The sequence below is a fragment of the Salvelinus namaycush genome, chromosome 25, assembly GCF_016432855.1.
Source record: "Salvelinus namaycush isolate Seneca chromosome 25, SaNama_1.0, whole genome shotgun sequence".
In the NCBI taxonomy this organism is placed as follows: Eukaryota; Metazoa; Chordata; class Actinopteri; order Salmoniformes; family Salmonidae; genus Salvelinus; species Salvelinus namaycush.
This window is the reverse complement of record NC_052331.1, coordinates 4,091,502-4,108,730: the sequence shown is the minus strand read 5'-3', so window position 1 is coordinate 4,108,730 and position 17,229 is coordinate 4,091,502. Positions and strand designations below refer to the sequence as shown.

Here is a 17,229-nt window from a genome sequence, read left to right as displayed (position 1 = left end):
GCTGATTGGTTAAAACCGCATTCCAGCCGGTGTCGAATCCACAAATTAGGTTAAAATGCCCATTTACGCTGTTCCATCTGACTGCGCAATCAATCCACTGTCTCATCAGCCCAGCCAGGCAATTTATAAACTTTATCTCCACTATAAAAAGCATCTAGACATTATCTCACATTTCTTTTAGAATAACATTTAGTTTCAACAGCAGAGATTTGTATAAACCTTGCTCTCTATCTCTACGACATTTGCAATATTGTTTCAATATTCAAATTCGATCTCCAGCTGTCCCATAGTAATGTTGAACGTGTCAGGAGTCGGGATGAGAGACAGGCAGCTTTTCTCAGCCAGTCGAAATCATGAATCAGCATAATTTCTATGGGTATATACACATATAAAGAACTGTCAATAAAACAAACAGGTAAAATGAAACTAAGTGTAGCTTGTTTGCCTTATTTTCAGCTTCAGTTTGAAATTATTGTATTAGCTGTGTTGTTGGCTAGCTCCTCTGAGCAACAGTGTCCTGATGAGAGAGCACATTTTCTATGCCAGGCGAAATCACACATCATTAGCTCAATGTTATAGATGTATCCAAATTAATGTGACTCGAAAACAGCTTAAACAAACACAAATGCAGCTACTTTGCTGTTTGTCTTATGTGACTAAGTTAGCTGTAGTTGGCTAGCTAGCAAGCAGGAACATTTAGAACAAACGACTGGATCACGTCCATAAATGTAGAACAAAAAGATTGAACGACTGGGTCCTGTCTCTGGCAACCAAACCGATAGAACAAACGACCAGCCGGCTTGGGTAGCAACCCTAGATTTGTGTCGAGACTATATCTTGTGGATGGATGAAATTGTATGAATACATTAATCAAATGAAAGTTACAAAAAATATATATGTAAATCATTACGGTTTGCTGGCCCTCGACTAGCAATACCCGTGCCAATATATCCTCCAAACACCGGCTTCCCTGGCATTATCACTTAACTCATGAGATTGTAAGTCATTATTACGAGATAGTAAGTCTGGATCATGGACATTGAGTAGTTCTGCAGGTTGACCCCTTTTAAAAGGGCAATCTGGGATTCAAACAATAAAGCATTGTCCCCCACCACTTTATTTGGTAAACAGCTGAGGAATGGGGCAGGAGAATTTTGTAACCACTCTCAATTCCATAGACACAGTGTCACGTTCTGACCATAGTTCTTGTGTGTTGTGCTTGTTTTAGTGTTGGTCAGGACGTGAGCTGGGTGGGCATTCTATGTTGTGTGTCTAGTTTGTCTGTTTCTATGTTTGGCCTAATATAGTTCTATCAGAGGCAGATGTTTTGTGTTGTCTCTGATTGGGAATCATATATAGGTGGCTTGTTTTGTGTTGGGATTTTGTGGGTGGTTGTTTCCTGTCTCTGTGTTTTCTCTGCACCAGATAGGGCTGTTTTGGTTTGCCACATTTGTTATTTTGTATCGTGTTCACTGTTTATCGTTTTATTAAACATGTTGAGCACTGGCTACGCTGCGTGTTGGTCCGATCCCTGTTACAAGGCTGCCGTTACACACAGTGTTTGTTTACAATTAGATTATTTACAAAAATGGAGTAAAACAAGCTTATATTTTGGGTTGGAGTAAAACCGTTGTTCATGAGGCATTTCAAAGATACATTTTTCAAGAATCAATGGCTATATATTAATAGTTTAAAAGTAAAAAAAAAAGATGAATGTACCATTCCTAGATTGTCCCTTTAATGAATTTAATTGAGTTAATGAATTACCATAAAACTTCTATTAAAATGCAGTCTCAAATAGCCACCTGTCTCTTTTAATAGCAGAGCAACAACACACATTTCAGAAAATAAACACGGCGTCTATAAATGAATAATTTACAAGGTCAACATAAATTACCATGAATTGTTTACAAGGTTTATGTTTGATTTGTTACATTAAATAATTCAGTAATGATAAAAAAATGGCAATCATCCGTTTTATCGCCAGTAAGAGAAAGTGCTATCCATTGGCTGCTAACAGCTGAGAAATCCTAGCTTACTAGCAAGTACAAAAACGGTCAACAATTTTGGGAGTAGAGACCCTAGAAATTGACCAATCGCCCTCTAGTGGTAGAACTGCTGAAAATGCACAGTCAAAGTGGAAAATAATTCTGTCAAGGAAGTTTTTCTTACTTTTACATAGAGGCATACTAAGACAAAAGAAACGTAATAGTGTGTAAATAATAACACAGTGCAGGCAATGTAGAAATGTATTAAAATGCTGGAAGTGAATGCTGGAATTAAACAATTAACTATGCAAATGAGCAAAAGCTGTGTTCAGTGATTTAAGGAAATAAATGCCTGAGCTATTAATTGAAAGTTTTACAGAAATTAATGAAATCTGATATCAACCAGATGTTATCATACAGGCACCAATAAAACTCTCCAATCCATTAATATGGAACATTACCACCACAAACTCTCTCTCGCATACACACACACAATGTGTGATTGGCTATAGGATATACATAAGGTTATCCTTGAAAGTTGAGGCAGGCCTGATGCAAAGTGCACATTGGATTCATGTGATACAGATCCCCTAAACGTATCTGGCTCCCGAGTGGCACAGTGGTCTAAGGCACTGCATCTCAGTGCAAGAGGTGTCACTACAGTCCCTGGTTTGAATCCAGGCTATATCACATCCAGCTGTGATTGGGAGTCCCATGGCTGGGGTAGGCTGTCATTGTAAATAATAATGTGTCCTTAACTGTCTTACATAGTTAAATAAAAAAGATCATAATGACTTCTCATAATTATGACTTACTATTTCATAACACAAAGTCAGATATATTTTTTTTGGGTGGGTGGCAGGAACATGCTTCCATAAGTATCTGATTGGATTGCACAACAAAACTCAGCAGGGTCCATATGAGGAAAAACCCCACATCCCAACCCAATATAGCCAGCTACTACAGAATGTTAGTCTATAATAGCCATATCATCCTATATTTCGTAGGCCTACCACTTACGAGATGGATGCACTACCCTGCTCTTGGCAAAAGCATGTCTGATGGTCCTCTGTTGTGATGTAGTTGGTGTTGTCATCCATAGGATAGCCAGGGACGCTGCAGAACATCTTCAATGAGTTGGCTCCTCTGCCTAGGCTAGATAAGGTACCAAGCATAGGTACCATTATATAACCTGCAATCAGATGGGAAAAAAGTGAGATTCCTGCACATTGGTGTCTAAAACGATATTTCTTACTTGTTCCATCCTGTGAGAAAGTAAGCTATCAGTAACTAGCATACAGATGACAATAATACACACAATATCATCATGACATACTTTTTGTTGCAAATATAATGAACAACAACCTAGGCATATCAAGTGTTCCAAAAGAGTATTTTATTCCATACATGTAAATAATCCGGTTGCAAAACAGCCACCGTGAACTGAGTGGATGTCTCTGTATGTATTCACATTATTGTCTTGTTTGTTCAAGATAACACAGGATGAAAAAACTAAAGTTGCAATAAAACTCTGACAAAGATACAGGGCATTGGCAGCTGAGAAGCATTCACCATCAGTACCCAGAAGCTTTGGCCCCTATCCAATATCATTAAACTGTGCATGTTTTTGTTCAGAAAAATAAAACAATGTTGACAGTGGACCACAGCAATGGGAACCAATCGTTCTACCCAAACACCACACCTTCATTCCTGTTCCAGGTTGACACATTATAGTCCCGAGAGCCTAATTTAGGCTTTAAACACACCCTCCATATGCAAAGATTGCTAACTTTCCCTGCCAGTAGACAGAAAAAAATAGTGTAACTGTGAAATATGTAACCATCTATCGGAGACATGAAACAAAAAGTCTAATTTTACTTCATTAAAATACAAGGGTTTATATTTCAGATATTGAAGTTTCAGTCAGAAAGTCACTTAAAAAATACAAACCATCCAGTTTGCACAGTCCATGTGATCAAAGTCTCCCAAAAAGCAACCCACACAAAAAAAGAAAAAAAAAGTAGTATGAGTCAGTCTGTGTCGGAGCATAAATAGATAGGAGGGGAGTAGGTGAGTCCATTTAGTTTCCCACGGCACACATAGCCTGGCGTGCGGTCACTTTGGGTCCTCGATCGTGCCCTTGCTGAGGTCTGTCATTTTGGGGTACTTGACTTTCTTTTGGTCAAGTTCGTTCTGAGCCCACAGGAGCAGTTTGAGGAGCTTGGCCAGTTTGGGCGTTGACTCTCTGTTCTCGTAGTCCAGCACAGACTGGTTCACTTCACTCCACACCTTCGGGAAGCACACAGTGGACAGGAAGAACATGAAATCAGCAATAATGGAGTCAAAAGTTCAATTACTCAAGAAATAAAATGTTTAATGAAATAGTAGAAACGTGAAATCACAAAGCAATAGGTTATCTATTTCTAGATTATGATGTGACCTTAAAGCCTCACCTTCTGCCTCTGCATCGTGTTGAGGAGATCTCCGAAGGGCGACTCCTCAGGGTTATCGAAGGCCAGCAGGGCCAGGGTTCTCTCCATCTCTGTCAGACACTCTCTGCTCTCCTCCCCCTGCTCTGCCAGCTGGGACTGAGCAAACTCTAGTGCTGCCTCAGTCTCCCTCAGACGGATCAGCTCAATCAGGTGCTGCTGCTGCAGAGGGGCAGATCAGTATGAGGGGACGGTCAGAGGAGGAAGATGAGAGGGAGATGGACAAAAAAAAGGATAGGAACAGATTGCATGGAATAAAGGGAACACTGCACATAAAATAAGACTGCCAGAAGAATAAAGGGAGAGGCCATCTGCTTTTTACCTGTAGGTGAAAGTACAGGTAGCGGTTTGTGTCGAGCAGTTCTGGGTGCAGGCTGTTGATGAGTGCAATGGCCTCCTGTATCTGTCCCTTCAGGATCATCTCCCGGATCTTTATCCTCTCATCCAGAGAATCCAGGTCCACACTGGGCTCAATTCCAGACTCCATACGGAACTTCTCAGCTGCCTCCTTAAACCCCTCTGTTAATATCAAAGACATCTATCAGATACAATTATCTGTTTAGAGAACCTTTTTGTGTACCTGGTATTTCTTGGTATGCCTATGTTTGTGTGTGTGCATGGTTTACTCTACTGTACCTGTCACCAAGTAGTTCATGATGAGCCTGTTCATGTCGGCTCTCTGAATGTGGACATTGTTGAGCTTTTCCATCCACTCCTCTCTCGTTATCTCCTCCGGCTTTTCAGCATAACTCATCATGAATTGTCCTGCAAAAAAAGTGTTTTTCCTGATGATCATTGCCATGTTCATTGTAATTTCACTAATAAAACTTAGGCTCAATGCTTAACGTTGCAGTTAGTGGGTGTGTCAGCTGTACTGTGACGTTACAGTGAGTTATTTAGGTTACTTTATTTAACTAGGCAAGTCAGTTAAGAACAAATTATTATTTACAATGACGGCCGGTTAAATGTATCATAGCACTTAGAAGCCAGGTTAAACTAGAATAACTGCCATGTTGTAAAATTGTTGTATGAGATTGCCATGGACGTCATTTTAACGTCAATAACGTATTCGTAAATAAAGTTGGGGAACTGAGTGACTGTCCTTTTGGTATAAGCCGGAAACGTAATACTGCGGCCTTCGATGAAAACCACAACATTGAAGCCTGGCCGCTATCAAGCAGAACAACGCCATCTATTTGCCCTCAATGAATTTGTATCAGACATAAATAAGCACAGGGTCAGTTTAGGAACGCGAATATCTATTTGTAGGAGTCAACTGTGTTTTGGTAAAGAAAATATATTATTTTAAATACTGTACCTGATATTTTCCTCCTACTCTTCAGCGATAGCAATCAAGATCACACAAGAAAACTCGCGAGACTTCGTCATAAAGCCATGAACGTGGGATTTCATTGATTCCCCCAAAATGATTGGTACGGGCTGCCATGACGCGTAGGTCATGTGATAACAATCCTGCGTGTGGGCTATTTTTTTGTATACGGAAGCAGACGCAATGGGTGAGTTCAAAATCACATTAGAATAAACATTTATTTCATTGATCTAACATGCAAAAACTGTCTGACAATAGTCACAATATAATATGATGTCATCACACGATGCAGAGGTAATGAACTTGTATTTTCATTTACGAAGCCATAGTCGGCAGCACCTGCCACATGTAGCCAGCTGCCAATGCTTGGACATAAATGTATTATATGAGAATGCTAGTGGGTTAGCGATATGTCAGCTTACCAAAGCTCTCTTTCAGTGTCCATGTAGGATACATGATTTTGTTGTACGGTGTTCGTTTGGCTGCTGTCCTCTCTTCTTGACAGCTTATTTCCCTCCACACCTATGTGATGCTGTGAGCACGCCATATAATAATCATGCAGCCCTCACATTCCCAGACCACTAGTTGTTCTATGTAACTACAGATTGTACGCCAGATGTTTCCGTTACAGGTTAGCTTATACAAAATGCTCACGAATTTATTTTCCAATCGTTTCAATCTGAACAAAACCACTTGTTTTTCTGTTCCCGACAAGCAAAATAAAGTTCTGAACCGGTTCAACCCCCCCAAAAACGCAGTTTATATCATTCCTTTCTATGCCTTTTTTAACCTGTGAAATCAACATTGTGTTTACATTTAAATGTTTACATTTAGCTCATTAAATTACTCCACCAATCAGTGTGGCACAGCTTGCTATAACCCGGGTAAGCTAATTGTTTACGTGCTTGATGTACAGACAAGTGTAGGGCGCAAGGTGCGACTGAAATGTTGCTGGTGGCAAGACAGGGTGTCAAATAAAATGTGATTGGTCACATACCCATGTTTAGCAGATGTTATTGCGGATGTACCAAAATGCTTGTGTTTCTAGCTCCAACAATGCATTAATATCTGACAAGTAATATCTAACAATGTCACAACAATAAACACAATACACACAAATCTATGTAAAGGAATGGAATTTAAAATATATAAATATATGGACGAGCAATGTCAGAGCGTCATAGACTAAGATACAATAGAATACAGTATATACATATGAGATGAGTAATGCAAAATATGTAAACATTATTAAAGTGACTAGTGTTCCATTTATTAAAGTGGCCAGGGATTTCAAGTCTGTGTGTTGGCAGCAGCCTCTCTGTGTTAGATGGCTGTTTAGCAGTCTGATGGCCTCGAGATAGAAGCTGTTTTTCAGTGTCTCTGTCCCAGCTTTGATGCACCTGTACTGACCTCGCCTTCTGGATGATAGCGGGGTGAACAGGCAGTGGCGCCGGTGGTTGTTGTCCTTGATGATCTTTTTGGCCTTCCTGTGACATCGGATGCTTTAGGTGTCCTGGAGGGCAGGTAGTTTGCCCCCGATGATGCGTTGGGCAAACCGAACCACCCTCTGGAGGGCCCAGCAGTTGTGGGCGGTGCAGTTGCCGTACCAGGCAGTGATACAGCCCGACAGGATGCTTTAAATTGTGCACCTGTAAAAGTTTGTGAGTGTTTTAGGTGCCAAAACAACCTCAGGAGGCTGAAGAAATTTGAATAGGCGCTGTTGTGTCTTCTTCACAACACTGTCTGTGTGGGTGGACCATTTCAGTTTGTCAGTGATGTGTACGCCGAGGAACTTGAAGCTTTCCACCTTCTTCACTGCAGTCCCTTCGATGGGTGCTCCCCTCTGCTGTTTCCTGAAGTCCACGATCCTTTCCTTTTGTTTTGTTGACTTTGAGTGAGAGGTTGTTTTCATGGCACCACACAGAGGTTGTTTTCCTGCCCTCACCTCCTCCCTGTAGGCTGTCTCGTCATTGTTGGTAATCAAGCCTACTACTGTTGTGTCGTCTGCAAACTTGATGATTAAGTTGGAGACACAGGGCCTCAAGCTTAATGATGAGCTTGGAGGGTACTATGATGTTGAATGCTGAGCTATAGTCAATGAATAGCATTCTTACATAGGTATTCCTCTTGTCCAGATGGGATAGGGCAGTGCGATTGCATTGTCTGTGTGGACCTATTGGAGCGGTAAGCAAATTGGAATGGGTCTAGGGTATCAGGTGGGGTGGAGGTTATATGCTCCTTGACTAGTCTCTCAAAGCACTTCATGATGACATGAGTGCTACAGGGCGATAGTCATTTAGTTCAGTTACCTTTGCCTTCTTGGGTACAGGAACAATGGTGGCCATCTTGAAACGTGGGGACAGCAGACTGGGATAGGGAGAGATTGAATATGTCCGTAAACGCACCAGCCAACTGGTCTGCGCATGCTCTGAGGACACGGCTAGGGTTGCCTTCTGGGACGACAGCCTTGCGAGGGTTAACACGTTTAAACGAGCCCCTCCGGAACGCAGCCTGAAGAAGTGTTATTGCTTATGTTTTTGCTGTTGTTTTTATTAACCCTATTTGAAGGGGTTATTCGGTGATACATGTTTGATATTTACATAACATGTCAAATGTGCCATGACTTCATTCGTTTTTTTCCTCTCTATCTGTCAAAGGTGAAGGTAGTTGATTATTCTTACATACAGTGGGGCAAAAAAGTATTTAGTCAGCCACCAATTGTGCAAGTTCTCCCACTTAAAAAGATGAGAGAGGCCTGTAATTTTCATCATAGGTACACTTCAACTATGACAGACAAAATGAGAAAAAGAAATCCAGAAAATCACATTGTAGGATTTTTTATGAATTTATTTGCAAATTATGGTGGAAAATAAGTATTTGGTCAATAACAAAAGTTTCTCAATACTTTGTTATATACCCTTTGTTGGCAATGACAGAGGTCAAACGTTTTCTGTAAGTCTTCACAAGGTTTTCACACACTGTTGCTGGTATTTTGGCCCATTCCTCCATGCAGATCTCCTCTAGAGCAGTGATGTTTTGGGGCTGTTGCTGGGCAACACGGACTTTCAACTCCCTCCAAAGATTTTCTATGGGGTTGAGATCTGGAGACTGGCTAGGCCACTCCAGGACCTTGAAATGCTTCTTACAAACCACTCCTTCGTTGCCCGGGCGGTGTGTTTGGGATCATTGTCATGCTGAAAGACCCAGCCACGTTTCATCTTCAATGCCCTTGCTGATGGAAGGAGGTTTTCACTCAAAATCTCACGATACATGTCCCCATTCATTCTTTCCTTTACACGGATCAGTCGTCCTGGTCCCTTTGCAGAAAAACAGCCCCAAAGCATGATGTTTCCACCCCCATGCTTCACAGTAGGTATGGTGTTCTTTGGATGCAACTCAGCATTCTTTGTCCTCCAAACACGACAAGTTGAGTTTTTACCAAAAAGTTATATTTTGGTTTCATCTGACCATATGACATTCTCCCAATCTTCTTCTGGATCATCCAAATGCTCTCTAGCAAACTTCAGACGGGCCTGGACATGTACTGGCTTAAGCAGGGGGACACGTATGGCACTGCAGGATTTGAGTCCCTGTCGGCGTAGTGTGTTACTGATGGTAGGCTTTGTTACTTTGGTCCCAGCTCTCTGCAGGTCATTCACTAGGTCCCCCCGTGTGGTTCTGGGATTTTTGCTCACCGTTCTTGTGATCATTTTGACCCCACGGGGTGAGATCTTGCGTGGAGCCCCAGATCGAGGGAGATTATCAGTGGTCTTGTATGTCTTCCATTTCCTAATAATTGCTCCCACAGTTGATTTCTTCAAACCAAGCTGCTTACCTATTGCATATTCAGTCTTCCCAGCCTGGTGCAGGTCTACAATTTTGTTTCTGGTGTCCTTTGACAGCTCTTTGGTCTTGGCCATAGTGGAGTTTGGAGTTTGACTGTTTGAGGTTGTGGACAGGTGTCTTTTATACTGATAACAAGTTCAAACAGGTGCCATTAATACAGGTAACGAGTGGAGGACAGAGGAGCCTCTTAAAGAAGAAGTTACAGGTCTGTGAGAGCCAGAAATCTTGCTTGTTTGTAGGTGACCAAATACTTATTTTCCACCATAATTTGCAAATAAATTCATAAAAAATCCTACAATGTGATTTTCTGGATTTTTCTTCTCATTTTGTCTGTCATAGTTGAAGTGTACCTATGATGAAAATTACAGGCCTCTCTCATCTTTTTAAGTGGGAGAACTTGCACAATTGGTGGCTGACTAAATACTTTTTTGCCCCACTGTATACTACGAAAGTAAAAAAAAAAAACATTGGATTGGTGTAAACATGGGCAAGAGAGTATCCTTCTACCATATTTCTTGCACCAGTCTAGGTGCTTATTCTTTAAATCCAAATCACATAGGTTTGGTTAGGTTTAAATGATATGGAGTCCTCTAGTGGCCAAAAGCCTGGGCGGTGCCTTTGTGGACTTTCACCATTTTGATTTAGTCAACTGGGTGGGACTTCAAACATCATTGGCTGATGACTTGGTTGGCATGACCTGATGCCCCGGTTGGAGTCATGACAGTTGTGTCATCAGGAGGGATCAGCAACTTAATTTTACTCCTGAAGAAAATAACTATTTGAAGGTGGAGATGGCCTCAATGGCGCAAGTCTATGATCCTGGCCCATCACATTATGTATTACTTCCCCACCAGTGGCAAGAAGTGGCATCCCAAAACAATGAACTATATCCCTACAACACATAAATGGCTCCTAGCCTCCCACACATAGGCTACTTTCTGTCGCAAACACTAAAACTTAAACTTTCATATAAAAACAAAATATAAATGTTTTTATCAAACTGAAACTAAAGTAAATCAAGTCTGGAAACGAACTGAAACTAAACTAACTTTCAAATAAAATAAAAAAATCTAGTAGAAATACACTAATATTAAATCACAAAAATAATATTAAATCATAATAACCAACGTAAAAAAAAACATGGATTTAATATCATTCTGAGTTCTTTGGTTTTTGTAGAACCACGTGCAACTGGACACAGTCATTTTTACAAGATACCATTTCCCCAGAATCGAGCGCAAAGACTATCGCCAAGAGCAGGTTAGTTGAAACATCTATGGCGGCATTTTGTTTAAGCTAACATGGAACGCCCAGTAATGGAATAATACTTATTAGCGATGCACCGATATGACATTTTTGGCCGATACCGATATCCGATATTTTCCTTGCCAAAAACCCCAATACCGATTTATTAAAAATGTTAACGGCCTTTTAAGCTTTCTAGTACAGTTTAAATAGTTGAAACACACATAGTGACCAAAAAGTTATTTTGTTGGCATTTACATATGTCCCCATTACCAGTAAAACATAATCCAAACCTATTTCTTTCACTTACTTGCTGTGCTGTTTCGTTGTTCAGTCATTTCATTCTCAACCAGGATCTCATCATACATGTCAAGCAGTGAAGTTTCAGCTTTGTCTGTCCGTGGCCTCTTCTGTCGTGGGTCCTCTTCGTCGGTGTACACTGTCACTGTGTCCGTTTCCATCTTGTCCAGCTGTGTCTGTAACATTTCACGTAAACCCTGTTTCTTGTCTGCATCGAAGTAGCGGTCCTTGTACATAGCATCGAGCATGGTGGCGACACAGGAGAGTACTTTTGCAAGTTTTAACCCAACGGTCTGTCAGCAGTTTTGTTGAGCAGGCGTTTCAATGCCATGACACAGGGTATCACGTCTGCTGCAGACACAGTTGATGAGCTTTTTTCTCGAGTCTGTTGTTCGAATGGCGCTAGGAGTGTGTTCATGTTTCCAAGTTTCAAACATGTTCTTAAATGCCATAGAAATGGCAGTATGAGAACTAGCACATTCTTGAGCATGCAATACGGATTTCCCTCAGAACGAAATCCTCGTCGACCCACTGTGCTGTCAGACTCGGCGTGCTCACGGGGCTGACATCGCTGGTCCAAATGTCAGTCATGAAGCTAATAGCAGTGACGCCCATAGCAAGTAGCTCATGGATGTGCATTTCAACAAGACTGTGTAACTCCAGTAGGGCAACATCTGACAAATTGCGACTACTTGGTAGTGTGTACCGGGGCTCGAGGTGCTCGACCAGTCGGCGTAAGCCAACATCATCCACGACAGAGAACTGTTGATTGTAAAAGGGCAATGAATTCCATTATCTTGGCGTTAATGGATTTGGCCTTTGAGTTGTCTCGCTGAAATCTTCTTACTCTTTCAAATGACTGCTGGACTTCAACTTGTTAAGTTGTTGGAAGTGTGTGCTTAGTTTTTTACTGCTTTTGTTCTAAATAGTCACTGAACGTTTGGGGGTGATGCACTGTCAAATTAGGTTTGTGGTATTGAAAGAAATCACTTTCTCCCCTCTGGAAATAATAGCAGCACAAGTGTTGCATATGGGCTTTTTGTTATCTTCCTTTGAGACTTCAAAATAGTTCCACACAGCAGACATTGTCGGCTAGGTTAGGAATGCTGTGTTGCACGTGTAGTGCTGTATTTTTCGTGGCGTCATTACGTCATCTACCTACGTTATATAGGTATGCACGTCAACTTTGACATCGGGTTTGCACATCGGGCCAATGCTGATGTTGGCATTTTTAGCTAATATCGGCCCATCCGATATGCTTACCGATATATTGTGCATCCCTAATAGTTCAATCAAATGTATTTGTAAAGCCCTTCTTACATCAGCTGATGTCACAAAGTGCTGTACAGAAACCCAGCCTAAAACCCCAAACAGCAAGCAATGCAGGTGTAGAAGCACGGTGGCTAGGAAAAACTCCCTAGAAAGGCCGGAACCTAGGAAGAAACCTAGAGAGGAACCAGGATATGAGGGGTGGCCAGTCCTCTTCTGGCTGTGCCAGGTGGCGATTATAACAGAACATGGCCAAGATGTTCAAATGTTCATAGATGACCAGCATGGTCAAATAATAATAATCACAGTGGTTGTAGAGGGTGCAACAGGTCAGCACCTCAGGAGTAAATGTCAGTTGGCTTTTTTTCATAGCCGATCATTCAGAGTATCTCTACCGCTCCTGCTGTCTCTAGAGAGTTGGAAACAGCAGGTCTGGGACAGGTAGCACGTGCGGTGAACAGGTCAGGGTTCCATAGCCGCAGGCAGAACAGTTGAAACTGGAGCAGAAGCACGACCAGGTGACTGGAGACAGCAAGGAGTCATCAGGCCAGGTAGTCCTGAGGAATGGTCCTAGGGCTCAGGTCCTCAGAGAGAGAGAGAATTAGAGAGAGCATACACAAATACACACAGGACACCGGATAAGACAGGAGAAATACTCCAGATATAACAGACTGACCATAGCCCCTTGACACACAAACTATTGCAGCATAAATACTGGAGGATGAGACAGGAGGGGTCGGGAGACACTGTGGCCCCTTCAAACGATACCCCCGGACAGGGCCAAATAGGCCGGATATAACCCCACCCACTTTGCCAAAGCACAGCCCCCACACCACTAGAGTGATATCTTCAACCACCAACTTACCATCCTGAGACAAGGCCGAGTATAGGCCACAAAGATCTCCCCCACGGCACAAACCCAAAGGGGGCGCCAACCCGGACAGGTAGATCACGTAAGTGACTAAACCCACTCAAGTGACGCACTCCTCCTAGGGACGGTATGGAAGCGCACCAGTAAGCCAGTGACTCAGCCCCTGTAATAGGGTTTGAGGTAGAGAATCCCAGTGGAGAGAGGGGAACCGGCCAGGCAGAGACAGCAAGGGTTGTTTGTTGCTCCAGTGCCTTTCCGTTCACCTTCACAGTCCTGGGCCAGACTACACTCAATTATAGGACCTACTGAAGAGATGAGTCTTCAATAAAGACTTAAAGGTTGAGACCAGGTCTGCGTCTCTCACATGGATAGGCAGACTATTCCATAAAGCCCTGCCTCCAGCTGTTTGCTTAGAAATTCTAGGGACAATTAGGAGGCCTGCGTCTTGTGACCGTAGCGTACGTGTAGGTATGTACAGCAGGACCAAATCGGAAAGATAGGTAGGAGCAAGCCCATGTAATTTAAGCAGTAAAACCTTGAAATCAGCCCTTGCCTTAACAGAAAGCCAGTGTAGAGAGGCTAGGACTGGAGTAATATGATCACATTTTTTGGTTCTAGTCAAGATTCTAGCAGCCGTGTTTAGCACTAACTGAAGTTTATTTAGTGCTTTATCCGGGTAGCCGGAAATTAGAGCATTTCAGTGGTCTAACCTAGAATTGACAAAAGCATGGATTAATTTTTCTGCATAATTTTTGGACAAAGCTTCAGATTTCTTTGCGACGTTATGTAGAAAAAAAGCTGTCCTTGAAACAGTCTTGATATGTTCGTCAAAAGAGAGATCGGGTTAAAGAGTAACGCCGAGGTCCTTCACAGTTTTATTTGAGACGACTGTACAACCATAAAGATTAATTGTCAGATTCAACAGAAGATCTCTTTGTTTCTTGGAACCTAGAACTAGCATCTCTGTTGTGTCCGAGTTTAAAACTAGAACATTTGACGCCATCCACTTCTTAATGTCTAAAACACAGGCTTCCAGGGAGGGCAATTTTGGGGCTTCACCATGTTTCATTGAAATGTACAGCTGTGTGTCGTCCGCATAGCAGTGAAAGTTAACATTATGTTTCCGAATGACCACCACAATCACCAAGAGGTAAAATATATAGTGAAAACAATAGTGGTCCTAAAACGGAGGCTTGAGGAACACCGAAATTTACAGTTGATTTGTCAGAGGACAAACTGATATCTTTCCGACAGATAAGATCTAAACCATGCCAGAACTTGTACATGTAAACCAATTTGGGTTTCGAATCTCTCCAAAAGAATGTGGTGATCAATGGTATCAAAAGCAGCACTAGGAACACGAGGACAGATGCAGAGCCCCGGTTTGACACCATGAAAAGGTAATTTACCACCGTCACAAGTGCAGTTTCAGTGCTATGATGGCGTTTAAAACCAGACTGAAGCGTTTCGTATACATTGTTTGTCTTCAGGAAGGCAGTGAGTTGCTGCGCAATAGCTTTTTCAAAAATGTTTGAGTGGAATGGGAGATTCGATATAGGCCGATAGTTTAAAAAATATATATACATTTTCTGGGTCAAGGTTTGGCTTTTTCAAGAGAGGCTTTCTGTAATCCAAGATGGCGTAGCAGTCGGGCGTCTATGTCTTCGTCTTGTCGTGTCCTGTGTATATATCTTTTTTCTTTGCATTTTCTTTGTATATATTTCGTATATATTTTTAACAAATATTTGTTTTATCCTCAACTCCAACTCTCCTGCAACCCACCTCACCCAATGTGGTATGGATCTGCTATTTTCTTTACTTTAGAACCGGAACCCCCAATAGAAGCTAGCCAGCTAAGTAGCTACTAGCTAGTAGTCTGCTAGCCACTGTTAGCGGTCATCAGCTAACCTTTAGCCCAGACAACTCCTGCCAGTCTGCACAGCGCGATTCAACCCAGAGCATACCGGAATCTTTTTCCCCACATCTCCGGATTTCTACCGCAAGCTCTTAACCTTTTCACCTGGATCATCGCAGCTATCTAGCAGCTATCCGAGTGGCTACTCCTGGCTAACGTCTCTGTCCCGAAGCAAGCACCAATTAGCCTGGAGCTAGCCTATGCTAGGCCCATCTCCCGTCTAGCTGAAGAGGTCCATCAGCCTGTCCTTGGGCTATAAAACCTATTTTACCAATTGGCCTGGACCCCTTTTACTGCCGATACGGAGCCCCGCCGATCCTTCACGACTGGTCTACCGACATAATCCGCCCGAGGGGTTTTCAACTGGCTCCTCCGTTGCGATGTCCCCATCTGCTAGCCTGCTAGCCGCGGCCCGCTAGCTGTCTAGAGCATATCGGACTGTTAGCTGAAGAGGTCCATCAGCCAATTTTCTTGGGCTACAATACCTATTTTGCCAAGTGGCCTGGACCCTTTAACTACACGGAGCCCTGCCGATCCTTCACGACTGGTCTGCCGACATAACCACCTGAGGGTGCTACAACTGACCCTTTACGACTTCCCCCTAAGGCCCTTCTGCTAGCCCTGGCCCGCTAGCTGTCTGAATTGCCGTGTCTCCAGCCCGCCTAGCTACTCACTAGACTCCATGATCACTCGGGCTACGCATGCCTCTCCCTAATGTCAATATGCCTGGTCTATTGCTGTTTTGGTTAGTGATTGTCCTATTTCACTGTAGAGCCTCCAGCACTGCTCAATATGGCTTAGCTAACCCTTTTGTTCCACCTCCCACACATGCAGTGACCTCACCTGGTTTAAATGGTGCCTCTAGAGTAGAGGTCGACCGATTAATCGGAATGGCCGATTAATTAGGGCCGATTTCAAGTTTTCATAACAATCGGAAATCGGTAATTTTGGACGCCGATTTTTTTTTATTTTATTTATTTTTTATTTTTTTACACCTTTATTTAACTAGGCAAGTCAGTTAAGAAAACATTCTTCTTTTCAATGACGGACTAGGAACGGTGGGTTAACTGCCTTGTTCAGGGGCAGAACGACAGATTTTTACCTTGTCAGCTCAGGGATTCAATCTTGCAACCTTACGGTTAACTAGTCCAACGCTCTAACCACCTGCCTCACGAGGAGCCTGCCTGTTACGTGAATGCAGTAAGAAGCCAAGGTAAGTTGCTAGCTAGCATTAAACTTATCTTATAAAAAACAATCAATCAATCATAATCACTAGTTATAACTACACATGGTTGATGATATTACTAGTTTATCTAGCGTGTCCTGCGTTGCATAAAATCGATGCAGTGTGCATTCGCGAAAAAGGACTGTCGTTGCTCCAACGTGTACATAAACATCAATGCCTTTCTTAAAATCAATACACAGAAGTATATATTTTTAAACCTGCATATTTAGCTAAAAGAAATCCAGGTTAGCAGGCAATATTAACCAGGTGAAATTGTATCACTTCTCTTGCGTTCATTGCACGCAGAGTCAGGGTATATGCAACAGTTTGGGCCACCTGGCTCATTGCGAAATAATTTGCGAGAAATGTACGTAATTATGACATAACATTGAAGGTTGTGCAATGTAACAGGAATATTTAGATTTATGGATGCCACCCGTTAGATAAAATACGGAACGGTTCCGTATTTCACTGAAAGAATAAACGTTTTGTTTTCGAGATGATAGTTTCCGGATTCGACCATATTAATGACCTAAGGCTCGTATTTCTGTGTGTTATTATGTTATAATTAAGTCTATGATTTGATATTTGATAGAGCAGTCTGACTGAGCGATGGTAGGCAGCAGCAAGCTCGTAAGCATTCATTCAAACAGCACTTTCGGGCATTCACCAGCAGCTCTTCGCTGTGCTTCAAGCATTGAGCTGTTTATGACTTCAAGCCTATCAACTCCCGAGATTAGGCTGGTGTAAC

General features: G+C 42.3%; 1 protein-coding gene across 2 annotated transcripts; it reads right to left on the bottom strand.

Moving 5' to 3' along the window:
• Positions 1-3,362: 3,362 nt before the first annotated feature.
• On the bottom strand, positions 3,363-5,854 carry LOC120020239 (glucose-induced degradation protein 8-B homolog). 2 transcript variants are annotated; one of them, XM_038963771.1, is made up of 5 exons: positions 5,796-5,854; positions 5,114-5,242; positions 4,800-4,996; positions 4,442-4,639; positions 3,365-4,277 (listed from the first exon to the last, which is right to left on the bottom strand). In XM_038963771.1, the coding sequence occupies exons 2-5, from the start codon at positions 5,232-5,234 to the stop codon at positions 4,104-4,106; spliced, it is 690 nt and encodes a 229-aa protein (XP_038819699.1). In that variant the 5' UTR covers positions 5,235-5,242; positions 5,796-5,854; the 3' UTR covers positions 3,365-4,103. The 2 variants fall into 2 exon arrangements, with proteins under 2 accessions (XP_038819700.1, XP_038819699.1); XM_038963772.1 differs by lacking the exon at positions 5,796-5,854 and having other exon boundaries at positions 3,363-4,277; positions 5,114-5,239.
• Between the last annotated feature and the right edge of the window lie 11,375 nt (positions 5,855-17,229).

Bases quoted from the DNA above. Each gene is read 5' to 3' on its own strand.
- LOC120020239 (XM_038963771.1), bottom strand. From the start codon at position 5,234: ATGATGAGTTATGCTGAAAAGCCGGAGGAGATAACGAGAGAGGAGTGG. The intron at 4,997-5,113 runs GTACAGTAGAGT...TGATATTAACAG, and splicing joins CATGAACTACTTGGTGACAG to AGGGGTTTAAGGAGGCAGCT. The intron at 4,640-4,799 runs GTAAAAAGCAGA...GCCCCTCTGCAG, and splicing joins ACCTGTACTTTCACCTACAG to CAGCAGCACCTGATTGAGCT.